Raw genomic sequence first — 27,429 nt, forward strand, 5'->3', positions numbered from 1 at the left:
ATGGGTGCCGGGGTATCCGCTGATGATTTTGCTGCAATAGAAAACATTCAGTTGTACAAGAAATTTATGAAACAGTGCCCCTCTGGGCAACTTACTCTCCATGAGTTTAAGAAAATACTGGGTTTACGTGATATCAGCCCTGAGGCAAACAAGTATGTTGAACAGGTGTTCCACATCTTTGACATGAATCAGGTAAGAAATTTTCTTGGACTAATTTCATCATGAAATGTGTGTGCTAGCATGAACAGTAGAGGACTTTGGCCTAGTGATATCACATAAGAAGTGTTAGGTAACTAGGAACTGGGGGGTTTCTCATTAATTTCCAGCACCTCTGCAGCATTACTTAAACTGAGAAAACTGGATTTGCTGGACTTTTTTCAATGTCATTTAGGTTGCTTAAGAGAAGAGCTCTTCAAAAATCTATTAAACAAGATTGTTTCCTTGTAGGTAGGACTGGCAAGAGTCCAAAACCCTCATGTTCCCTTCCTTCACTACTGGAAGGTTGTGTGAATGTTTCTGTCTTCACTCTGCTATTTAAAAATTATTTTCTCCACTATCTATCTCCAAAGCCAAGTTTCTTCAGATCGATTAAGCTGTATTTTTGGACAGGTACAATGAATCTATTCCTTTATGTTATTATCACCGTTTTTATTCTTACTTGGAAAGTTTGTAAAAGAGTAATACAGCTGGTTTACTTCCCCATGTACCCCTTAAAAAAAAAAAAAAAGCAACTTTTAAAGCTGAGCCATGGAAAGAAGGTAGACTTAAATTACTACATAGATCAGAAATCAGAAGACCGTATTACTTCTTCTAAAAGATAATAATAATCTTTGGATTATTATTTCCATAATAATAATTTCCATTACTATGGAAATAATCAAGAAATGCGGTGAGAAAAGTATAGTCAAAGACAGGAATAGGTAGAAATAAGATAAGTACATACCAGCCTTCCAGGAGGGGGAATAAATAAGTGAAATGTATAACACACAAAAAATCAAATTAACAAAAATAAGGCACAGGTATAAAGAGATGGAAATAAATCTTCAAAGAACATAAAGAGGAAATAGTGTCTCACCCCTTCTTTGTACATTAATTGAAACCCTTGTGAAACTGAAATGCAAGCTGTGGAGAAAGTGTTGAAAAGATAGTTAAAATCTTAGTGAGATATTCATTTTCCATCAGAAGTACAGCTGATAGTTGGACAAAAATAACATAAGGGAATATATGTGGTCGTTTGCTTAGCTGCAGTAAGAAGGGAGAAGAGGAGGCTGGGAATGGCGGCCACAAGATCTGGCCCCTCGGGGTGTCTCCCCGCAGGGCTTGCCTCTCCACTGGCCCAGAAAAGCACTTGGATGGAGATTACTAGACAGAAATATTGCTGTGCTCTTTAGCAACCACAACAAACCCTCGCCTTGCTAACCGGAGCCACTAGAAGATCCAAGCTGCTCTGTGTCTGCTCAGTTTGGGAACGACTTCAGACACCAAGAAAGAGAACATCTCCAATCAAAACAATGGTACCTAATTAGGGAAGACGGCCTCTCCTTTTAATTAAATGTTTACTGATGTGTATCCCTATTGGCTCGGGTTTCCCTGTTCCAAAATGCTTAACTCAGTGGATTTTATTGCTGGTGGGAAAAAAAGAAAAAAGAGGGGGGAAAAAAAAGATGCTTTAATATCCAAAGTTTTTCCAAATAGTTGTGCTGCATAGGCAGACAAAACCAAGAAGCTAGGATTTAGAGTTGATTAAGGACCTATACAGAACTTTATTAACTGGAAAAATCCAATTTGGCTAAGCTGAAATCCTTCATGAAAATGGCCTGTGGCATTAAAATATCATTGAGGTGGGGTATTATATATATATAAAAGTAAAATTCAGAGGGATTACCCTTAACATAAAGATTTGGGGGACTTGTGAAACAAGGGTTTATTAACGTAAATTACTTTTTATAAGTTTGAACTAATGGTAGCTACCAAACGTTGAAAACCAAGTATTTAAAAAATTTTCAAAATTTAGTATTTCAGAGGGTTTTTTTCTCCCCCCTTCCTCCCCAGATTAGCAGCATGCAAAAGTTCAGGGGCTTCTTTTCTTTTTATTTCTCCTAGTTGGAGTCAGGACATTTCATCGGCCTCTCAGATTTTCCCTGGATGCGAGAACTCTTTCCCTTCATAGCTAATAAGCCCCTTAAAAGTAACAGTTTAACAGTCATTACACTGCTTCTGTGTCCTTAATCAGAAGTTGTTGACCGCACTTCCAGTTCCCTGATGCCCACAAGGCAAGGCACAGCCCAACCTCTTGCCAACCCCGAGTTCAGGAAAAGCAGTGAATTTGCAATAGCTACAAAAAGAAAGTATTCCTGACTTATCCTCCTGGCAAAGGAGGATGCATCTCTTCGACAACTAAAAACCTTGATGAAAACAGTAGCTTCAGGAGTGGGTGTTCAATGTGTTAAGTCTTTAAATCTAAATGGAAAACATAAAATTGGTATCTCAGAGCACTTCCCATAATCATTAAAATGAAAACAACTGCACTACAAATGGTTCTGTGGGAAGTATAAGCCTTGTTATTTCATTATGTGCAGTGTGCTGGTTATTTATAGATACCGGTGTGCTGTAGCGTGTGTGGCTAACACTACCCACAAAATCACATCTGTAAGTGGTTAGTTTAATGGCAAAAAAAGCGTAGACTAGACTCTGCCCAACTAAGATAAGCACAATTGCTTATCTCATCACCAGGACATGTATCATTGTGCTACGCTCATAGTCTCCATATCAGGAATAATGAAGCAGCAGTACAAAAAGGAACCGGACCTAATAGGCTTATACAGATGTATTTTTAAATGGTCACTGCTTTCTGTTTCTGCTTTAAACCCATACACAGGACTTCATTGCTTATAGAAACATAATAGCAGGCATACAAGGAATGTAATTGTGAACAAGGAAAGTTGTGCCAGTGCTTGATCAGTGTTTTCAGTGAGAGAATAATTAAGCAATTGTACTTATATTCCCACACACTTTGCTGTGTATGCCATGGTTAAAATGCCATAGAAAGCAGCAATGGCATCTCTTTTCCTCATCTCCATGCTTGAGTTAGCAGGAATTTGATGAGTCCTCTCCTCTCATGCAGAGAGATTGTAGGTAGTGTTCTGCTAGAAACTGGCCTCATCGGGTCAGAAGCTTTCTGGTTTATGAAGGAGATAGATATACAGAAAAAATCCTTAAAAGCAAGCTAACATCCTGATGAAGATACAGGAGAAGAAAGGCAGTTTTTAGAAGTTAAACACTCATTCAAATACTTAGAAAAGTGTAGGGTGTGCTATAGGGTGAAGATGGGACTTTTAAACCTCCATGGGGTAAATTTTCTGACCAAGATAAGCCATTCCAGCTCTTCCTGGAGGATAACCTCCTTTTTCACAATGAGGGTGGTGAGACACTGGCACAGGTTGCCCAGAGGGGTGGGGAGATGCCCCATCCCTGGAAACATTCAAGGTCAGGTTGGACGGGGCTCTGAGCAACCTGATCTAGTTGAAGATGTCCCTGCTCACTGCAGGGGGGTTGGACTAGACGGCCTTTAAAGGTCCCTTCCAACCCAAAGATTCTGTGATTCCACAACTTTTTATCTTGTGCACATGACTCTCATTTGGGCAGCCTGTGTGGTCCCTCTGACACAGACACTTTGCCCAGGTCTGCTTGAGCTGGAAGGTAGACTGCATTTGCCTTAAAAGACATGGATGGACTCTGAAGCTGGCTGGAGATGAGGAGTAGCCATGTGCATGTGGGGACCTGGCAGTGATGTTAATAGAGGGAGATGGCAGGACAGAGGGAATGACGCTCTGCTTTTAACTCAGCTGGCTGGGCAGGGGCATGGAAATGCCCCCAGTGGTGCCTTCTGTGGTCCTGCCCAGGTAGCTCCCCTCTGCAACTGAAATGAGCAGTGGCAGATATCTCCATGCCTTTAGCACCAGTAGCACCCAGCATCTGACAGCAGTGGAGTGCAGGGAAGAAAAGGAATAGAAGAAGAGAGAGATGGGGCAAAGTCCAGAAGCATGAGCTGAGTCACACAGGAGGGAGAAATGGCATTTTTCAGAGCAAACAGCAGGTAGAAATTGCTGAGGAAGGAAAAAGGGAATGGAGCTGGAGTGAGCCAGAGTGGGTTAAAAAATCAAAAAGAAAAGACAAAGAGTTAATTGGCAAAGATGGCACAACTGTTAGACAAAGAAGTCTGTATATAAGCTTTTTATTCAAATGCATTTAAAACTTGACATTTGACACTTCAAGCACTAGCAGTTGTCTTTTTTTGTCTTACACTTCAAACAGGTAGCATTCAGTTGAATCTATCAGAGTGGAAAGATGTGTGGCCTCCTTGTTTCACAACACAGAGATTTAGTATCTGCTGTCTACAGCCAAGTTACCGCTGCTTTCATAATACCCGAGAGAAAGAGAATGTCATCTTTATTATTTTACTTTTCTGCCAGTTTTTATATCAAGGCAGTTCCTGATCACCCTGCTGTGAAGTGGTTTGTTGGGGGTTTTTTAATAAAAGAGCAACTGCTATTTTCAAATTCTGTCAAAAGACTACCTCTTTTTCACTTTTAAAGAAATCTAGATGACATCATCCCTTACAAGACTGATGAGATTTTGTACCATTTTCAGAGCAGGATTAAGGAACCTGACTTTTTTCTCATGTTTCCGTACAGAGACAGTTTTGCTTTACCTGCAGTGTACATTTTCAGTGTGCCCCGTGTTCTTGCAGTTTAGCAACAGTCTGTCCTTGAACCCGTATTCTTCTTTATTACAGGACTGTCATTTTCAGTGCAAGTATGTAGTCCCACTGTTGCCTGTGGATATCTTTTTCTTAATTCCCAGAATATTGTACAGACTCCAGAAAGCTTCTTGGCATCTCTAATGTAGATCTCAAAAAAATAAATACTGTAATTTTATCTTCATCTTTTAGACTCAGATCAGTTTGCTACAGATAGCTCATTTGGAATTGCTTCACTGGGCTTCCTATATACAAACTAGTCGCTATACCTATTGTTTCGGTGTTCTTTGAATAGGTTTGCTATATTAATTTCATCAGTTCATCTCCACATTATTATGAATTTTTCTATTTTTATTTGTAAAATTAGAAATGTTCTATTGTCATTGGCTTCAGGAATAGATGACTTCTGTGGAATTTCACGCTTTGTCTGTGAGTTTATTAAGCGCTGTCAAACTATACAGTGGGTTATAAATTTTAGCCTTTTTGTTCACCATAAAACTCACCTTCCTTTTTTTGTCAGGTGTAATATCAACTATTATATACTATTCCAGTCCCTCACTAGAAGTGAGGGGTGCTGTGAGACTGACGTATAAATCAGAACACTTTTTTCCCAGGCATTTTTGCTGTCTTTTACAGATATTTTAGTTATTGTTATTAAACTAAAGGGATCCTGAAAACAGGTATTAAATTAAAGTTGGAATGATTTTAAAGTAACATTCTCTTATAAGTTTTTTACCAGAATGTATTAAATCTGGCAAAAGTTTGACTTCTAAGGCCCCATCTTTAAGTCAGTGCAGCAATCTCTCTCGTGTGCCTCAGTCACCATGGGTATGCTTCCCCAAGCCTTCCTACTTGGAAGCAAGTAGCAGTAGTGTGTTTTTCTGGGGGAGAAAATAGGAGGGAGGGGAGAAGGATCAGTAGATGTGAGCAACGCCCAAATTCCCTATGCCTAAGAAGGACCCTGTGAAGAGCGTTTGCACAAGGTCGTGTGAAGAGATGCAAGACAGCTGTCATTTTCTAAGTGAAAGAGATAAAAGAGGAAGGATGACTAGGACTGGGTGAGCTACTGATGGACAGTTTTTAGCTGATGGTATCATGTACAGTTTGCAGCCTGCCTAAGTCATGTTCCTGGTGCCCTCTGGTGTTTGACACAGTGACTGGTCATTGCTTTAAGAGCAGGGCATGATGGCTGAAGAAGAAAATTCAGGATTTTTGTCAGACTATACATACCCAAGAGGTTTGTCTGCTTATTTGCTTTCACCTTTCTTCCTTTTCACTCATGCCCACTGCTCCAGCTGGCCCTCGCCTGCAGATGAGATGCCCGCACGAGGTGTGTCCCCACTCTCCCTCAGTCACTGGGATCACACAGCAGCTCTAGGGCTCAGAGATGGTCTCTGGAGGAAAGGCAACACACCAACCTGTGTGTTGCCTGTGTATGTCCCTACTGTATGTGCTTTGCCTACTGAACCAGTTTTGGATAAAGTGACGGCAATGTCTGTATCTTCCTGTTTAAGCTTTGAAAGTTCATGGGCACTTGAGGAGTGTTCAAGCCTTCTCACTCGTTTGCTACATATGGAAGAATATGATATTATACTTAATGGTGTTCCTGTGGAGAGAGCTGTACCATAGCCCGCTAAGAGTACGGGAGTCCTTCTCAAAAATTGACCTGGTCCTGTAAGATACTGACTGCTCTCTGGCTTAAGTTAGGCTGGAGGGAGGTTGCCATTTTTCATGAGGCACTCAGCACCTCACAGGACTGTGCTCTTTAACTCCACCGTGATTATAAATGAAAAGGGTAAGTGAGTGGGAGTGTCTTGTTCCTGCATCTCTAACATCCTACAGTTTTACACTGGTATTTATAGCTCCCAACTTGTCTCTGCTATAGTAATGCCCCTGAGCCGCGCTCATCTCCTTGTATAGAAGCTAATCAGTACAGAAGTATTGTTGATACCAAGCCCCTTCCCTCACCTTACAAAGGCAGAAGGAATTTAGCTCCTGAAAGCTGTAAAATAAAAAGCAGGACTACAGCACTGACCAGCAGCAAGGAAACTTGTATTTCATTCACTTAGCAGACCGAGCTGATTCTTCTTAAAGAAGTTACTGTAAAAAACTTCTCTTCCACTCAGGTTCTGTCACAAGGCTGGTGACCAAAATTGTGTGTTATATCTGAGGACCTGTGCTGACAGGGGGGAAATAGGGTGCAATTGCACATAAATTCAAGATGCCACACAGCATATTCATGATAAGAAGTGCCTTGGGGAGGAGTCCTAAGGGCTCTGTCTTTAGAAAAGCTTAATCCACCTACAATGGAAAGAATGTAATAATGGACCTGTCTGTACTCTCAACCTTTTCCATCCTTATTTACAGCAGAAATTGTAGCTATTCCTTACTGTCAATCCAGGATTAGGCTTTTATGCATTGATAATGGTTTGCATACAATTCAAAGTGAATCACTTTGAGGATCTCCTCATTTTTCTTTTTCTAATATTTATGTTTGTAGCCAGTGGAAGAACTTGGATTTTCATGAACTACCATTTGAGCATGGCTCTCTTCACTTCTACTTTAGCCACATTCTGAAATCCCGTCTGGTTTAGAACTGGGCATTAAACGTAATCTCACATGATTACAGATAGTCACTAAATAAAAATAGAAACCTACGCTGTAAGAGCTTTACTGTGAAAATTTAAGTGCAGTGTTTGTGTGAGTTCTGGTCATGAGCAAGATTCTGAACCTGAGAGATATAAACATGAATAGAAAAAAGAGATACTTTCAGCATAGTAACATGGGTGCCAAAGAATCATTACCGGGTCATGGCCCAGCCCCACAGATGCACCATTATTGCAGTAAATTTATGACAGAATGCCCATCTGGGCAACTTACTGCACAAATTCAAGCATTTTGTAATGCTGCGGGTCACAGATACCAGACCAATGAGGGGTGGCCCGCTTGATTACAGCAAACCGGGTGGGTTGAAACAGCATTCCCTCCACCAGAGAAAGCCATCTGTGTCCAGCACCTCACCATCTGCCACTGGGCCACTCAAGTATAGGAAATCTACACATTTGCCAGCCTTCACAGCTAAGGTCTTTTCCAAACTCGCACATGCATGGCCATTGACAGAAACTGTGATCCTTGAACACCTCTTCAAGGGTCTTGGCATAGCACCTCTTGCAGTCCCTACAGATACCCTTTTCTTTTTCAGGTGTCTCATACCTAGGTTTGCGGAAAATTTCAGTGCTCTGTGCAATGTGGAGTTGAGCTATAGTTACAGCAAGGACATCCCAACCCACAGCTTCCAAGCTAAAAGAAAAATGAGGGGAGAAAAAAAAATAAACAACAGAAAAACTAATTAGAGGAGTGGGTGTTAAACAATGTAGCAGCTGGGAATCAAGCTAGGGTGTACCAAAGCTCATAAATCTATGCTGATCACTAGCCTGCAAGCATTTGTACAGGTATGTTAGGTATTGAGAGGATCAACCTTGATAGGGAAGGATGTCAGGCAAACAAAACTAAATCTGGTATATTTGAGATCAGCAGATACTTTTATTCAGAATAAAAATGGAAAGGAAAAATTGTAAGATTTCTATCCTGAGCCCGTGACAACTTTTTACAGAGCTTTACAGATTTGTTGCATTTTAATCTCTGTCCAATATAACGATCGCATTTCTGTTACCATACAACATTTGTTTCTTTTTCTAACTGTTAACAGCACTCTGTTTTCACAAGTTTAATTTTTTTTTCCTTTATTACAAAGACTAATGACCACCATTTTTAAGGTGTAATTTTAGAAATAACAAGCATCAACCAAACACTTTTCAAGTACATGGCTATGATGCTTTTCATGTGGTTAAACTAGTACTAAAGTGGTCACAGACCAGCCTCTCAGAGTAGGAGAAAGAAACGTTGTATGTTATTGATGAGGTAAAATAAGAGGTTCTCCTTATTCCATACACTCACTTTTTGTCCCATAGCCTTTCTACAGCTTTTTCCTTTCCCCAAGGTTTTTGGCAGAAATGTAGGCTTTGATTCTGAAAAGTGCTTTTAGTTAAGTACAGACATGTGAGACTGGGAGTATCACACCATAGGCTCTGAAATGGCAGCTATGACTGTACAAATAAGGGGTCATTATCCTTCCATGACATTATGTAGAACATTTAGGCACTGTGCAATATTAAACAGATTATAATCTTTCATCTCCAAGCCACAAGAAGTTAATGGATGCAAGTGGTTGCATGCAAAACACACAAATTCAGAAATAATTTGGTCATTTGAGTTGCTGCTTACATTCAGTTCCCTTCAGTACTATAGCAGCTTCTCTGGTTTGTAGGTCAAAATTGTATTTCCTTTGCTATTGTGTTCTTGTCTGGTTGTTGTTTTCTACTAAAGGGGCCATTATCCTAGTGAGTGCTGAATTATACAAAACTTCTTGATAGAAATTATTTCCCCTCTCTTAATAGTACCCTTTATATAGAAGTACTGTTTGGCTAGACAGCTAGCAAACTTGAACATTCTCCCATGCTTCCCCCAGCTGACTTTTATAGATATATGACCTGATTTTTTCCTTATCTAACTTTTTGTGGCCAGACAATACCATGGTTTAATTGTGGGGCTTTTACAGTTTAAAATTGTTATGACTTCTATTGCTGAGGCTTATATATAAAAGCATATAGTTTGGGGACTAGTTTACAGTTGATCTAAATCTAAAGAAACTCATTCCGTCAAACTTAAGTCATTTAATAAAGTCTTTACTCTCAGCATAGAATATATTTTTCTCATGTAGGCTTCTGTTTTCTCACAAATAGGAATCTGCTTAGAAAGCTGTGCTAAAGTGTTAGGCCTGAGATTAACCTACAACTCCAATTATAGCAGCCTAATGTTCCTTGAGTTAAGTTGGGGTCACCCATGCTTGGAGGTATTCTATCATAGAATAAGATGATAAAACACTCTTAAAAGGTGCACAGACTTTCTTCTCCATGTTTCATGTATGCCTGGTTTAAAACCTCAGGCAGATAAACTGTGGAATATTAACCTCACAGGATGCCAACGGGACTTCGCGGGGCGGGGGGGGCAGGTAATTACGGGTGAATTGTTTTTCACTTGTTAGCTTTGTTAGCTTTGCTGCTTGTTAGCCTTGCTGCTTCCAGCTGAAGTTTGTTACAGGCATCCTTCTCCTACTTAGGATTTCCATTTTAAGAAAACAACTTGCCTGTATGCTGGAAACAGTTAAAAAGGAATTTGGCAGTGTGGTAGGGTTTTTTTGGATGATTGGTGATAGATTGAAAGCCTAGTCGAAGCTTGTTTCACTCAAGTCATCCATACAAATACCAACAGGAATTCAGTTGCAAGTCAAGCCTTATGATTCCCTGGATTTCTTTAGGTTGGAGATAATAGAGTAGTTCAGCTCCCCACCCATGGAAATGGCTGTGGTCAGTGCACGTACAACAGCAAGAGGTACAATTTCACAGCAAAATTCAATGTCATGTAGAGATTGGGGTTACCTCTGGTCTTGGCAGCAGGCAAACCATGTAAGCTCACAGCATTGCACTAACTTACTGTGCCAAAGAGGCAATGCTACTGTGGCTGTAGGGCTTCTTGGGCTCAGTTATCTTGCGTGTTTATATGCGGCAGAGCATAGTACTATACAGGTATTCATGCTTCTGGCTCATCAGAGCGCACCTGTTCAATGTATAAAAGCTCTTTCCAGTCAATGTGTGACACAGGCTGTGTCCTAAAAGTTTTCTTCTCAGGAACATACTAAATAAATGCTAACCGTTTCCGATGTGCCTCTTGTGCAGACCACCAGTTGTTTCATAATTAAATGACCTTATACACCAAGTATGCAGTTGTCTCTAATTTTTCCATGTTTCTTAAAGACAAGGGTTCTATGTCAAGACTTTTCATCCCTTCCTTGACCTCTGTGGGATGCTTTGCTAACAATTAAATAAACAAACAAACGAACAAATAAATATGTTAGTGAAGTTTGAAAGTTGTTCATCATTCTTAGCTCCAATGAAAAATAAAAAAGCTGAACGTTCAGAACTGTAATTGCAAAGTTAACTTTCCTTAACATTATCATGAGGAGTGCAGGAAGTAGCATTTAAGCAAACATTTTATTCATGACTCATACATTAATACTTGTAAGCATTATTTATACAATGGCATTGGCAGTATAATAAATGGTGGGTTTATCTTTTGCCACAGCTTTCCAATGAAAACCTCCAAAAATAATGTTTTTATTAAAATACAAGTGCAACAGAGTTTATTAGGTCATTTTACGTAAAAATCATCTCAGTCTTCTTCACCCTTAAGCTATTTGTAATACAAAAATGAAAAAGCTGCAACCATACACAAGTAAGCTGAATTCCTTCTGCTTTTTTTATTCCTTCTGCATCTTAGTCCTCGCGTAACTGTCATGCAGTTCTAGCTCATGCAGCCTATTAATGAATTTTAGAGAGGAAACAGTTATGTTTATCTAAAATACTTCAGTAGTTGCCAAGTATACTGATGTATATTTGGTTTTCTCTGAGAATACATATCATATTTCAGAGAGATTATATCCTTCAAAATGAGGTTACACCAGTGTTAAAGGAGAGAGCATATCTACAAAAATAATGTCTGGTGTATCCATAATACATGGGAAGTGTTAGTTGCTCTTAAATAGAACTAAGGAAACATTCTATAGTCAGCACTGCTACTATTTAACACTTACTCTAAAAAATCTTCTTTAAATCAGATGATACCCCAATCATTGTCATCCACTTCCACTGACTTGCAGATAGGTTTTGCCACCACTAAAAATAAAAATTGAACACTGTAAGAATTGATTGATTGGATTCTTAGGACCTGTGAAGGACAAAATTTGCATAGCCATTTAACATATGAAGCAATATACTGAAAATAGGATGCTGCTATTGTAGTTCTCTTATTGCTTATTTTGGCATTAATTGAAACTAGCTACAGGAATAAGTTGCTTTGTAAGAAAATTGGATTTTAAAAGGTAAGATATAATGGGAAGAGTAAAGAAGATTAATACGTATGTGGCACCAAAGGAAAATTATGCAAATTCAAGGATTTTCTGTTAACATTTTATAAAGTATTGGCTAGTCCTCAACAGAGAACAGTATTTTCTGCTACACTTCTTATTCAGAGATGAAGCTGGTAGATGCAGAAAAATGGACACTCCACAGCAAAAAGTTTAAGAAATCTTTAGATAAGGAGCCACCAACTGATGTCAATCTTTAATCATCTTTCTAGTTTGTACTTTTTCATTTAAAATTTAAAGTAGTTCTGTGATAAACTAGAGTTCATCTGATATCATTATGCAGATCACAACTATAAAAAATATTTTAAAAATAATCCATTTTAAAATCTAATGGAGAAAGCTAAAACAGGCTGTTTGATGTAGAACAGATAATAAGAAATGCAAAAATATGTTACTTCAACAGAACTTTGCATAGCAATGTAAACTAAATCTCAAGCTATATCTTTTTTTTTCCCCAAAGACTAAGAGTTTCCCTTCACTCCTCATACTTTGCACAATGCTGACAACTGTTGGGAGGCAGACCACTATTCCTTTTTTCCTCATCCTAGCCCCTTCCCCACTGTCCTGCTGCATCTTTATGGTTCCAATTTTCAGGCAGTCTTTTCATCATCTGATTCTGTGTTCTGGCTATAAATTGATGTTATCTTCTCTGGCTCTAGAGACATGAATGGGATTAGCAAAGTATATCTTCTCAGGTATTGTAGCAGAAGGAAATGTGAATCATTTGACCATGGAATTCTCTATGAAAGCAGTGGTTGCACCTCATAGTCCAAGAAACGCATGCAAACGTTCACTGAAAGATGTAATATTTTTCAGAGATATTTTGATGATTAATGAAACTCATTCATCATTTGACTTTCAGTTATTTCCTCCATCCACATTTTCCCCCTTCTTAAGAATTGTGAGAGACAGAGGAATATTATTTTCATTGATACGAGGCAATTAGTTGCTAGAGATTCTACTGAAGACATTATTTTGTTAAAGATTGACATGGCCCAACCATGCAATGGTTACCTAGCACTATGTGATGATAACTGCCTTCCACGTTCTTATGAAGAGCTCTTAAAAGATGAAATAAAATGACTACTGGTGAGCAATACTTCAAACACTACCTGGAACCTAAATATTAAGTGTTTCCATGTCTTGTGGGCTTAATCATAACGGCTCAGGTCTTCTTTGCTAATTCTCCTTTGCTGGAAAATTTGATCTTCAGTTGGGCTTCCTTTCTCAAACTGTCTTGCTCTGATGTGTCCTCAGGATCAGGAATAGCTGCTGTGATATGAATTGTCAGGGTGCCTAAGGAACTGCCTGGACTGTCTGCTGCATCCTTACAGGTTTGCAGGCATTACCAAAGTTGACACAATAGAATTGGGTGCAATAGCTAATAGTTATCCAAAGCAGGGTGAGTGAGGATGACAGTTATAGAAATATTTTCCCAGACTTTCCTGAACAACTTTCCTCTTTTGTATCCTAAGTCTTCATATAGTTGTGCAAACATAAGTTCAGCTGCACACATAATTTTAGGGATGTCTTCAGGCTGAAATGACTCTCTGGACAAGTACACTTTTCTTAGTTTACTCTAACCAGCCAGCTTAACCAAGGCAATACGGTTGCAGTGGCAACATCTGCATTATACACTACACTATGGGGCCAAGAGCCATATAATCTAGCATTGTGGTTATCCAGACATGCTACGTTTTATGCTATACCTTTCCTGTGGTTCTTGTGTTGGCCCAGCACATGTGGACAGCACTACCACTTTGCCCAGAGAAGTCTAACTAACTCTCGCTTTCTCTAGTTTTGAACCCTTTTTCATTCTCACTATTGCCTCTAACTAGTCTCCACAGCAAGAAAGCTTATTTTCTTTTTATGACAGTCATAGCTATCACATTGTAGAGTCAGCAATAAAAGTCTGTGTGTCAAAAAATTAATCAATTTCTAAACCAAGGGCTAGAAGAAACTAAGAATCAAGATATCTCTTAGCCAGAAAAAATTCTTCTGTCAGAAGTAACAAAAATTTACAGCTCTTACTTCGTGAAATATTCAGGCTTTTTGGAGCTGACATGTACATGTACAAATCCTTTACCCATTAGTTTTGGACACAATCCAAAAAAAGCAAAAAAATGAAAAAGCCAAACCATTTGCTTCTCCTTAATCTGATGTAATGTTGCATAAAATTATCTCAAATATAAAGTAACTAGCCTGATTGCTGTAAATAAGGAGGAGATTAAATTATACTTTGCTGTGTTCAAAGCAGTGTAGTTATATCATTTTTGTCAGCACGCTTAAGTGCCTTTGCAAGGGACTGTACCCTTATAAAAAATTCCATGGAATAGAAGCCATGTTCTATGAATATTTCACCTAGTTCCATTAAACACTACTGTATTTATTTATAGACTGTCTTAAAGAATGTCTTTTTTCTGCTTCTTAACTACCTCCATTATAGAAGGAGAGGAATATGAAAGAATGATGAAGTTCAATTTTATTTAAAAATAATCTTCATCGTCTACACAGTCTCCCATTGAGTTGTGCTACTGGAGTTCCTACACACTGAGTTCCTGACTGTTTCTAAAACAAAGAGTTTAGAGTTGTTTCCTCTGCTGTTACACAGTGACCAATACTACACATCAAACTGAAACAATTACACTTTTCTGACAACATGTGTAGGGTTTCTTCGAAATTTTCATTTAAATGTAAACAAATTAGCATGTACTCTGCAGCTTTCACTGAGCTTAAAAAGTGCTTGGAGCATATTACTACAATTACACCATTTCACTAGTGGTGAGACACTGGCACATGTTGCCCAGAGAGGTGGTAGATGCCCCATCCCCAGAAACATTCCAGGTCAGGTTGGATGAGGGTCAGAGCAACCTGAGCTGGTTGAAGATGTCCCTGCTTACCGCAGGGGGGTTGGACTAGATGGCCTTTAAAGGTCCCTTCCAACCCAAACTGTTTTATGATTACCAGCTAACACTGTCATTTTGTCACATTATGTGAATAGGCAATGAAGATTAACTTTGTACATTTAATTATAATTACTTTTAAATATTACTTGTTAAATTATGATGTAGATAAAGGGGAAAGTAATTTTAATGAGAAACAGTTAATGAATCTGCTTTTTTAATTTAAAGAAATTTTAAGTGTTTTTTAAAAGTACAACTGTCTTTTTTTCTATTTATTTCCTTATTAATTATGAATAGAGCAGTTAGAGGCTACTCCAGGTTTCGATTTTCTTCTTTTTCCCCTTTATCATTTAAGTGTTGCCTTGAAACATCCAAAACCATGCAATCATGATTCACACATTTGTTGGTGATAATGATGATGGTGAGCCATGCTTTGGAAATAATAATTGCTGAAAAAATGCATCAGAAATTGTATGTCTTCAAAGTGCTTTTCAGGAGGTTTGTCCTGCTACATCCTCAGGTTTGTCAAACAAGAAAAATTTGCTTAAATTGTCAGAACTTGAAATTTGCCCTAAAATGCATTATGTGGTCATGGCTTTGTTTTTTATTTGTCTTTCTCTTGCCTACTGCTTTGTTTTAAGTTGGGAAAGATGCTCCTAAAAGCACAGGCAGAGGCTCAAAATTAGGGGTGCAGAAAGCTGAACCCCACCATCCAGGAGACAATGGCAAAGAGCTAAGTCCTTGAGCACATGCTTTCCTTCAGTACAGCCCTCCCAGGCACTGCTGTGCCATGCTCTAGGCTGAGCACAGGACCCAGCCCGATGCTTTGGTGATTTCCCTGTCTCCCTGCTTCTCCAGTAATCTTGAAAGAAAATTGTGACTGACAGCAGGGAGTTGGGGGGTAGTTGTTAATTTTAAAGAAATAAAATTGTTTGTCATCTTGGATGACATTTTGGATTTCACCAGGTTTTGCCAGGGCAGCCTACAAGCCTAAGAGCCAGGACACATAGTTGGCTCTGCATTTTCAACTCCTTTAACACAAAGGTCCTGGTATTTTCTAAGTCCCCAAATCTTGCAGGTCCTCTTCATCTGGGCAAAGCAGAACCTTGTGTAACAGTCTGGTCAGTATAGCCTCGTCTCTTTATGTAACAATGGGTATGCCACTATCGCAAAACTGCTTACTGATCTGTGGCTCCTAATTCCCTGCTTCATTCTTCATCCTTATCTAATAGCATTTGCTTGCCAGGAGTTTCCCCCCCATGACAAGTGCCAACTTTGTTTACGTAGGAAACTGGTGATTTGGGCCATAGCCCGTACAAGGTCTGGAGCTCTCTCCAAGCCCCAAACACCAATATCAGACCTTAGGGACATGTGAAAGTAATAGAGTCACAAATTGCTCTTTATTTCTTCAATAATGTCTATGCAGCCTTTGAGGAACAGCTGAAAGTCTTCAGCAGTAAAAAGCAGGCAAGGAAATGGGGGAAGATGAAATGGAACAAAATGAATCCTCCTTTAGATTTCTACATAGCAGTGCTGTACTTGAAATGGGGGGCTCGAGAGAAAGAAAGCAATGCACAGGGTTAGCTACAAATCTCACAGTTATTCTGAGCTGTCGTAACCTGCTGTTTGACCTGTGCCTCCTCCCTCTGCCTTATGAGGTTTAAGTAGTATTCTGAAAGACGGGGGCGAGGAGGGAAGCTGGCTTAATGTCCTAAGCCCTAGGTTTGAAATACCTAGACCATCTATATTTGCACACTAGTTAATCCTGATAAAGCCTACTGAGTCATTCTCCTGATGTCAGGTTGAGTTTAGAGATTTTTCAGGAGCAAATCTGAAAACAAGACACTGCTTATTGTGTATAGACTTGTAGTAGAGCCCCCACTACTCCAAGTAAGACAATGAGTCCACTCACGGCAGGGTTTTTGCGGGATCAGAACTCTGCCCTTTCCACATGCGTAGCCGTGGCGTGCCGCGGGAGGTGGCTGGCTCGCTACCCCCGTAGGACAACATCAAGACGGTTAGGAAATCGCCTTCAGGTTAAGAGCACGGCAGCCAAAACGCTGAGTTCAGGTCATTCTGGCCCATCCTTGAGTTACTGTGCCGCTTAAGATCAGCTGACAAATCAATTCTTTTTAATCTGTATTCAAATAGTTTGAACTTGTAAGAGTTTTTTAAGGACCTGTGAAGATCAGCGCTGCTATTCTGGGAACCGAAGGATAATGCCCTCCTACGGCTCTGGGGCTGGGGCAATTAACTGCTGTTGCATAAGGCTACGGCCCCAGCTTTGCCCTCACCCGCCACACATCTCTGTCCTCACCACAAAGCGGGCAGCCTGCAGCAACGGCACTCAGGCTGACCTTCTGAAGCAAAAACGTATCATAAAAAGGTAAAATTAAATTGCTTCCTCCTCAAGGAGATCCAGTAACTAACGAAAGACTGAAATAGAGCCTGGGCCCTGGGCCGGGGCAGTCAGGGCTGGTGGTGCCTGCAGGGCCGTGAAGATCAGTTTTACGTCATCAGCAAATTCTCCTTCCATTTTTGGAGCCTCCTTCTGTCTTTGCTTTGCGAATCAAACTGTTTCAAGCGGCTTAGAAAAATCACTCACTAGTGAAAGCCAAACGAGGTACAAAAACACAGCATCAAAGGGCACAAATACATGCACAACCATAACGTATCCTTAAGCTTCTAGTTCACCTGGTCAAGCTGTTAAGAGACTAAAAAACCAGTATATGTTTTTATTAAGTCTACTAGGCTAAGCAGAAAGTCCAGAAGACTTAGGGGCATGTAAGAGAAGTTTGGAACCCATTTTTTTGGTGTGTCTCCGGCCCACTCCTCAGAACCAGATTAGGAGGTTTCTGCCCCCGTTTTACACCATTTCCAGAGCAGGTACCCAGTGAGCTCACCCCAGCCGGCCCTGCAGATACGGGCAGGGAAGGGAGCAGGCCTCCCACCGACCCTCCGGACGCCCACGCTGTCCCAGTCTAATTGCACTGCAGCCGAGCAAGGCCGGGCCAGCGCCATGCAGACACGGAAAACAAGCCTTCACACACAGGAACTGCATCCGTCGCCCAAATTTGTCCCATATCCTAAGCTGCCAAATAAGCAGGTTTCACCAGATTTAACTCCATTCAATAAAAATATTAGAAATTTGCCTTTTGGAATAGCAGAGTAAAGCACCAGAAGTAAATTATTTATATCTTCCACTACCGATAGTCAGCTCTGATTATTATGTTGTTATTTGGGGTTTGTTTTCATTTTATTTTATTATTATTTATTTTATTATTTTTATGGTAGTCCTTTGCTTGTGAATTACTGACCTCCTAACGACCAACAGATACTTTATTGTGCACGCTGCGCAGAGCCTGGAGACATGTAAGGACACCTACCTAGATACTTGTATTGTGAATGCTTATAGAGCAACAGATGCTTAAATCAGCACGGCAGTATTCTTTTAATAACATCACAACACATTTATCATAGTATTTGTACTCACAGAACCACAGGATGATCTTCATAGGTTACTGTTGTTATTTTTTTCATTATTTAAGATACTATTCTGAGGCTCTTGGGTGCTACTGTAAAAAGCGCAGTATTTCTCATTATCTAAGAAAGCTCCGTATATGTGTAACAAGATCACCATAGCCTTCTGCATCACATAAATGTTTTCTTTTCTACCTACAATGTTTGGGTTTTGTCATAGAAAGGAAAAACAGTACATTTCTCATCAAGGCATCTGTGCAATGCTTCTGGTTCCACATCATGTAGATAAACATCTGCCTTCTCAGTATTTCTATTCCTGGTGTTCTGGCTGCTGAGGTTAACATGTCACTGGTGGTCTTTGCATATCTACAGAATGTGTCTGCGGCTTTCCTGGCAACTTCAATTTCTCTCAGGTGTTTTTCAGAGGTGTGAGTTTTTTGACCTTGGCCTTCAGTCCCTTCCTCCTTCGGGCAGGCCAAATGATGCACCAGATTAGAATTACATACCCGAACATGTTAAGCTGATTATTACATTTCCCAAACTTCTGGTATTTTGTCAGAGCAACAAGACGTAGGAGGAAAGCAAACAAAATACTGTTTTCCAAACTCCAAAGTGAAATGTAAGTGAGAAAGAAGAAAATTAATCTTGTCATGGACATCCAGCAAGCATAAAACTAATCTGTAGTTTCAATAAGCAGTATGAAATGCAATAAAAAAGCAGCCATGTGAAATGCATCTAACCACATTCTTAATAGATCTATCAAATCAGATGATGGAAATGTAATTAGTAAAATAAACCTTGCCCTCCAGTAATATACTTGATGAAATTATTCTTGAAATAATACTTGCAAAACTGAAATTCAAGATGGTGTGCCAAAAAGAAGCATAAAGTTTGTGGTACATGATATGTCATTTTTTGGTAAAGCATCTGCTTTTAATACTGGGCTCAATCTTGTTTGAAAACTACATGTGGTTACTGCCAAACTTCATTTAATCCCAGACAGTGGTTGAATGGTGTCTTTGCTGAGTTTGCTGTGATTGCAATTACAGTAAATCCAGCAACCACAGCAGAACCTGCACAAAGAGCCTATGAAGCAATGGTCTGTGCAAGTTATGCATGCACCATTTCTGCATGTACATTGAATCCAGTGTGTTTGAAAAATTGCATTTACTACTTCTCAGGTGCCACTCTGCCAAACAGCCTTGCCCAGAAATCAAAGCAAGCACTACAAGTATGGCAATAAGTCACACCACACTTCCTTTCGTCCAGTACAGTCTCCAAGGGCAGATTAATGCCCGCTGGTTGAAAAACCTCAGCTGGCAAGAGGTGTTGATGTATGACAATAAAAATAAGTAACGTGCTAAACCTACTAGATACTCATCCAACCTTCTCTTCTCGATCACAGGCCATCTGAAGCTGATGACAGTCTTTCCAAGGTTTTCTAAGCGATTGGATTCTGACCAACGTAAAGATCACAGGATTAAATTTACCAGCTGTTAATTCTTTTTATAAACATGAGAAACAGTTGGAGCAAATACTGTCCAAATTCAGCAACTGTTTCTTCTATCCTCGCCATATTTTTACAGAAAAGGAGGAACTGTCACAGTGGCTTAGACCACTGTCCTTGACAGGTTTCCATCAATAGCTTCAGAGAAGGAAGCAGGAAATATGGAATTAAATCGATCTGAAATGCTCTTTCACCAATCCTCACTATTTAGAAACTAGTTTATGACTTGAAGGCTTTATATCCTATGCAAAAGGTATTAGTCAAAGACACCTTATGTTTATATGGAAAAAACACAGCATCTGGAGTTCATGCCAGGTTATTGGTTACCATGTACAACACTTACTACATGATTTCTCAGATGAATAACACCTGGAGCAGCTCTGTTGCACTGGAAATCATCCATAGTTCTGCAGTACCCATATGAATATAAGCAACTCCGCTGTAGACATCTCATTAGTGTCAAACCAGATATCCTAGACTTCCCTTTTTCACATGTGGAAGTCTACCACAAAACTGCTTCTCTTCTCCTCAAAAAATGTCAATAACAATTGCTCAGAACAGATTTGCCCCCCATCCCTACTGCCCCCAGATTTCAGGGGAGAAAAAAGCTGCCTGTGATAATGACCCTTCCTATAGTGCTTCCAGTTGAGCACATCCTTTTTAAACACCACAGGAGATTTCTGTGTTAAGGTGCTTTATAAATCAGTGTGTAATTATAGCAAATTCAATGACCTGTTTCTGTGAAAATGCCAGAATGACCAGAAAACCAGTGTTGTTAAATAGTTTTTGTTTTTTTCTCTCTCCTCTCTCTCTCTCTCTTAGGATGGATTTATAGACTTCTTGGAGTTCATAGCTGCAATAAATTTGGTTATACGAGGGAAAATTGACCAGAAATTGAAATGGTATTTTAAGCTATATGATGCTGATGGAAACGGATGTATTGACAAAAAAGAACTATTAAGCATATTCATGGTAAGCAAGTTATGACCAGTAGCAAGAGCATTTGACATAGTGCATTGCCTCTGAAACAGAGGTTTCATCATGTGCTGTAAATGGATTGTATGTACTTTACCTAATGTTTTACAGTTGTAAAACCAGAATTGTTCTAGCTAGCCTAATGACATTCCTGCCATTACTTTCTTGCTTATTGAAGTAAACATATCTAAGTAGTATTTTACTTTAAATCATAGTTCTACAAATATAATGCTTTAGTGAAAGTGAAAAAATGTAGAAGCAGTAGAGACATTATTGTGATAATATATACTGTTCTATAAGGCAGGGTAGAACTGAAGCAGCATAATGAATAAAGCAGCTGGTAACAAGTGTTTGTGCCACTCTGTTGTGGAAAACTGGCTTCTCAAACTGAATGTGCTGCAAGAAACAATATAGATGTCATAAAAATATTCCAATATTTTATTTTTTGACAGACTTAGATTTGTTTACTACAAGTGTCATTACCTCTATTTTAAAATTAAATTGAGGAAATTTAATTTTACCATTAAATCATGCAGTGACATTTGGATACAAATATTGGAGAAAATTTTGCAGAAAATGGGTCCATTTCAAACCCATAAAACCAAACCAGTGTAATTCTTTCTTTAAAGTGAGATCTGTATTTTTCAACTTGCTCTAGTGAAATAATATTTTGCACTTCAGTAGCTGCTTTCATCCAAAAGGTATTATAGGGTTCCTTGCAAATATGAATGACTTAATACTGCTCCCTAAATGTGCAGGACTCGTTACAGATGAAGGTTTTGCTGCAGGGAGCATAAAATCTAAATAAGGGTTTAATGTCATAATAAACGAGGAATGTAATTTTCCTGGATTCTGCATTACTGCTGGTGTCCTGGCTAGTGACTGTTAGAGACTTTCAAGAGCTGCTGCCCACATTAAAAGGAACTGGAGCCAGATGGAGCCATGGGGTTAAACAAATAAAGTTGATGCATCACCTTCTAAAGAGCAGCTTTCTAAAGGTAGAAGGAGAGGTTGCATCTCCCAGATTTCTCCCCTTTTAAGACTAATGACATCTTTCTTTTGCAGATATTCTCCATTATTTTTCACCCAGAGGCAATGAGGCGATTGTGTTTTGTCTTGGGCTTTATCCAAAAAGAGCATTAAAATCCTTTTAATGTAAAGGAGATTTCTTTTCAAACTTACCTGGTTTTAACACCAGTTTAAACCTCTCTGTGTTTTCTTCCCTTTTGGAGTATGAGAACTTTAACATAAAGTTAAACCTAAGTCTAACCTGTCTAGGCCTGTCTAACCTAAGTCATTTGACCTAGGCTAGATTCAAATAGGGGGCTCTAAACAAAAATAAAAATAAGGTTGACAGCCATTAAGGGCCCTCCTTATACTAAGCGTCAGTAAACAAGGGCTTGTCCAAAAAGGTATGTCATATCTGAGACATTAATTTAAATCAGAGAAGACCTATTAAAACTTCATCTGTCCCTATAGCTATGCAAACTTTGTACCGGCAGATCATTATCAATTATCAAAATTCCTTCCAGAAAACCATGCACCTTCTCAGTGCCTTTTAACAGCCCAGTTATTTCATTATTTAAGGTGATTCTGTGGTAGTCAGTGATTCAAGTACTTCAGGAACCATGGCTTTGGTCTTAGCACTGCAACAAATTAACTGTAGCAGAGGTACGACTTTCTTCTGAAGACTGCATCAGGGTCAGACGTATAAAACATTAAAAGTATATAAATTATGAATTAGTAATACAAACAAGTTTTTGTACTTTTGTAAAATTCTTGCTGCCTTTTTGAACTGGTTTGTGCAAAGTATGATAAAGATAGTGACGGCCAAGAATTCCACATCAGTGCTGAATAAGTTTGACTTACGTTTTATTTCATGAGTTCTAAAATAATATCAGGAATACTGAAATAAACAACTGGCACATACAGTGAATCCTCTTACACAACACAGTTCATCTCAAGATAATTGAGGTGTAGAAAAACAAATTCTATAGTATGCCCATTATAGAACATATATGTATGTGTGTTTATACGTATATATGTATGTATTTCCCCTGTCACTTACTAGTTGTGATACTGAGTTTGAGTCCCACTTTGTAAACATATGCTTGTTGTTTCTGGACCATTGGCTATTAACATATAGGCTCCTATTTTATTAACCCAAATGAATCACCATAATGCAAAAATTACTGTCTCAGTGAATAGGATACAATTTTGCTAAAATATTCATGTATACCTTTACTCCAAATATTGTGTCCCTTTGCCACAAAAAAAGTCAAGGGGAGATTTCTGGTTTTCTTAATTTCTTTGGAGGACAAGTAAATTCTGCCAAGCTCCAGGACTGCTGGTCTGACTTTATTTGTGATTACTAAGTTAAACATGTCTTAATAGAAAAACAACTTAGGCTTTCTCCTCATGTGCTTTCAGCTGTGAAAAATAATACTATACTTAAATCACACAGACCATAGGGCACTCTCCAAAGACATAGAACTCTCTAGGGCCACATAAAAATCTGGTGTGGAATCTAAAGTGTATTGCAGAGTAGTGGTGCCACACAGTTGCAGAAGACCTTCAGAGATATGTAAATTAGTCTGTAATCTCCAGGCTGTGTTATGTTAATTAAATTTCCAATCCTCATTACTGAAGATTTACTTGAAATAGCTATTTATTTAGTGATTTTTGAAAGGGTTGGTGAACTAAAGAACTGCATCGCAATTACTGCAGTTGCCAGTGTATTTTTTTCAAAATTTGATGGAAAAAAAGTCTTGAAAAACCTTTCTGCATTTCTGCCTTCAGGCTATCCAGGCTATTAACGGCCACACCAACATGTCTGCTGAAGAGTTCACAAACATGATATTTGAGAAGATAGATGTGAACAATGACGGTAAGAATCTAGCTTTTCTTGGCACTGGCAGGGATTTTCCCCCATAAGGAAGTATGGGACCAAGAGGGGAGTTGAACATCCTGAAGAACTAACTGTTTTAGACGAACTGAGCGCCTGAATCTCTTCTTCTTTACCCCAGGGGGTTTGGGCTAGATGGCCTTCAAAAGTCCTTTCCAACCCAAAGTGTCTATGATTCTATGATATTACTTCAGCTTTACAGTAAAGTGTAAATCAACTGACTCTATTAAGCTGACATAGGAATTACATGCAGCAGGGGCTAAAACGTGGTGGTCTTGCACTGTTCATCAAAATGCCAGTGCTCTGGTTGCACCGCAAAATGAAAGTGTGATCAAGGGGGCTTTTTAGTATATGTGTGTTGGCTTAATCTATCTGAAATGGATAAGAAAAAACAGCTAAGATGCATAGGCTCTAGCATGTTCTAGAGATTGGACAGCATTTTGGATTTCCCTTGAAGGCTGATCATTAATAAATGCTAAAACACATGCTACTGTTTTTTCTCAAGATAGCTAGACTAAGGCAATTGGACTTGCATTTGGAAACTAAAACTTTAATTCATTGCTTCAGAGTTGTTTCTAACAGAAAACCTGCCACATGTGAAAGTCTTCCCTCATACTTCTAATCATGAAGATCCTCCTTCCACTGGCAGTTACATTTTACATCAATTACAGCATTGACAAATGAGGAATATTAGGAAAGCATTGCAGAGCAAAATCACATTGCAGCCAGGAATTCTCGGCATTTTTTTGTTCATTTTTCTGGTCTTGTTTGGTATATTAAGGTTACTTTTAAAAAAAGCTGTTTGGAATATATAATCAGAGCATAAACAGTGATCTTGTGATGCATGCAAATAATGCGTACAGAATTTTTTCCCCACCTGCTTGGCCCATCTTTTAGATGAAGGCAAATTACCAAAGCACTCCAAATAACATATAGTCATATTCTAGAATCTAACCCAAATTCTATGCCTACTCGTACTTTGGCCCCTGCTTTGACCATATGTGTACTGTAAGTAATAATTGTATCTATCTGAGCTAGACCATCAGCTGAAAAAATAATTTTTGTGTCTTATGTTTTAGCAATGAAATGCCAAAACATAAATTATTCAGAATTATCTTCATAATACATTCAAACTGCTTTCCACAGTTTGTTATTTTTTAAATAGCTGCAAAGCAACAGGACTAGCTCCACCTGAGAAAGGGGTCACATTTTATCAAGTTTAGCTTAAATTATGCTACCTCCTTGTATCTTCCTATTAAAGAAAAGGGCAAATAGACAAATAAGTTGCGATAGTCCCATGGTTGTAGGGAGCAATTCTTGAAACAAATCTTCTGATGACTTTGCAATTTATTTTCACTAGCTCAAGGAAATCTGAGACCTGTCATGGTCTCAGTGAGTCTGGGCATGCCAGTGTAACCACATCTCACTGGTGACTGCAATGGGTTTTGTATGCTTGCACGCTGGTATTGGTACTTTGAAATATGGGATTAAAAGGAGGGAATTCAAGACCAGTTGACCTGCATAAGCAGGATAATGATGCAGCACGTCCAGCTGACAAGTCCAGGAACCCCATCCAACCAAAGACCTCAATAAAAGACGGGGAGGAGATGGGAAGTAAGGGAAGGAAATGGGAAGTATGAGGAGTGCCTAGGATAGGAGATCTCGTAGGAAGAGAGCAGAGAGGGAAGGAGATAGGAAGTAAGAGGAGTGCCTAGGATAGGAGGAGATATCAGAGGAAGAGAGCGGATGAGTGGCAAAGCAGGAAGATGAAGACAAATGTACAGGGACGGCTTGTTCTGTCTCTGCTCCCAGGATGATTATATTAGGGTACTGAGATTGAAAGAGGTGTGCACATCCTCAGGGCACTAGACGCCTGCCCCTGGAGACGATCTTACTCCTCTCACTGAAGCCTAAGAGCCAGGACTTCTGTCAAATGACATCTTTCCACTTTAATAGTGTGTATATGAGCCTGCCCGCCAGTGCAGTGAGGATCTGCATGACTAAAGAGGAAGCAGACTTTACTGCCTATAGGTAGAAAGTGGTTTTCACATTTTTCAAATGCTGATCATTTTCCTTTTTCACATCAGATGAAGTTTCCAAGGTTGCCATGAACAAAAACCAAAACACAAAAAAATTCCAGGGAATACTTAAATCTGAAAATAGCCAAAAGTCATTTAGCTAAGCATTCACCAGAAGGGTATGCAACTTGAATTGTTGCTCCCCTGCACCCTGGGGCCTTAAGTCATCCAACTATCTTCCTCTTTGCCTGGCCTCTTGTCATTTCTTATTTCAGTGAGAAATCATTCACAGCTGTGATTTAACAAGAAACTTTAAACCATTCTCAGAGGAAAGAATCAAGCTTTTCCTATTAAACCAAGTTCTGTTTCCTCTTTCAGAGAAAAACAGTATCACTGGAATAACTTCTAACCAGAGAATTGTGTACATTCCTGTGTACCATGCTAGCAGACCCATGCCTAAGACTGGCCTTTGCTGACAGGGAAGAGAGCAGGAAAAGAGGAAGAATGCTAAGAGATATTCCTGCTCCTCAATAAAAGAGATTTTATAGCTTGTCATACAACTTCCAAGGTGTTACCTGATTTTTATGTAAGTCCAAAAAATCATGCTCTAAATGACTATTTCATTTGCTTGGAAGAAGATATCTAGTCAAACCACTTAACCAATTTTTTTTTTTTTACAACATTTTATCATGGCTTTAAATAATCCTAGTAGTCAACACAGGGAGTATGCCTGGTAATCCTCAGCAAATCACACGCTAATATCTGTTAAAACAAGCTATAGGATACATTCCAGTTAGCTCAGTTGAGAATAGGCCCATGCAGCTAAATTCAGCCCTGATACAGGCTTCATTAGCACCCTTTTTCACACATTTGTGTCACCACAGGTACTGAGCACTCATGGTTGTCTTAGACTTCAGTGAAAGCCATGTTTTGACCTGTTTTAACAGGAAAAAAGTGAGTTCTACGATCTGATGCAAAGTGGGAAAACATTAGCAAATACTCTTCCTGCATTTGCCTATCAATCAGCAGAGGACCAGGAACCTTCCTGAGGGATTCAATCTGGCATGAATGGCCTTGTGCTGGGTTAAGGGATTGCTGGGTTTCTTGGTTCCTAAGGAGTATCTGACTTCCTTTTAGGGGAACTGACTTTAGAAGAGTTTATCAGTGCTGCGGAAAGAGACAAGGACCTAATGGAATTGATTACAAAAAGTTTTGACCTCTCCAACGTACTCAAAGTCATACAGAGCGGCAGGAGACACAGCATCTGAAGGATCCAGCGACAGATGTGGCATCTGTGTCATCATTTCAAGGAAGATAATATTTGATACATTCAGAGAGCTTGATGTCATCAAAGCCTGCCCAGGCAATATTGAGCAGCTTGCTCCAGGAGTAACAACTTTCACTCTTGACTCCATATTTCTCCTTTTCTTTTCTTTCTTCTTTTGCTTGCTAATGACTGTGGCAGCCACAGAACACAAACCTTTGCTTGCATATAATAGAAAAGCTATTTGATGCAGTACAAATAACTTATTTGGTCTCTATAAACACCATTCAGACTACTCAATAAAATAATGATAATATCACAAAATGCAACTTTTCTAGAAGACATGGAGTTAATATGTTTCTTCTTTTCAGTACAGGCTCTTTAACCTACTATCTAAAGTGTGTACATAAACTTCTAGGTGGGTTTCTATGCAGATCAATTAAGAATGAAGCCTGGTTTGCATTAATCTAACATTTGCTCTAATCAGTACGCAAAATTGGAGTAAGTTCTGTGGGAAACACCTCAGTCAGCTTAATATTCCCGAGACATGCATCCTCCTTAACAAGCTGTCTACCA

At 39.2% G+C, this 27,429-nt stretch overlaps 1 protein-coding gene across 1 annotated transcript; it reads left to right on the forward strand.

The window, feature by feature from the left end:
* Positions 1 to 26,857, forward strand: LOC104615988 (guanylyl cyclase-activating protein 1-like). Its single transcript, XM_010283205.1, has 4 exons — positions 1 to 192; positions 20,514 to 20,663; positions 23,466 to 23,553; positions 26,727 to 26,857. The coding sequence occupies exons 1-4, from the start codon at positions 1 to 3 to the stop codon at positions 26,855 to 26,857; spliced, it is 561 nt and encodes a 186-aa protein (XP_010281507.1).
* The last annotated feature ends 572 nt before the right edge of the window (positions 26,858 to 27,429 follow it).

The sequence above is a fragment of the Phaethon lepturus genome, unplaced genomic scaffold (genome assembly GCF_000687285.1).
Source record: "Phaethon lepturus isolate BGI_N335 unplaced genomic scaffold, ASM68728v1 scaffold7373, whole genome shotgun sequence".
In the NCBI taxonomy this organism is placed as follows: Eukaryota; Metazoa; Chordata; class Aves; order Phaethontiformes; family Phaethontidae; genus Phaethon; species Phaethon lepturus.

What these genes read in the sequence shown, in the direction of transcription:
- LOC104615988 (XM_010283205.1), top strand. Translation starts at nt 1, where the DNA reads ATGGGTGCCGGGGTATCCGCTGATGATTTTGCTGCAATAGAAAACATT. An exon ending in AACTATTAAGCATATTCATG is followed by an intron (nt 20,664 to 23,465) that starts GTAAGCAAGTTA and finishes TTCTGCCTTCAG; the next exon opens with GCTATCCAGGCTATTAACGG. An exon ending in GATAGATGTGAACAATGACG is followed by an intron (nt 23,554 to 26,726) that starts GTAAGAATCTAG and finishes ACTTCCTTTTAG; the next exon opens with GGGAACTGACTTTAGAAGAG.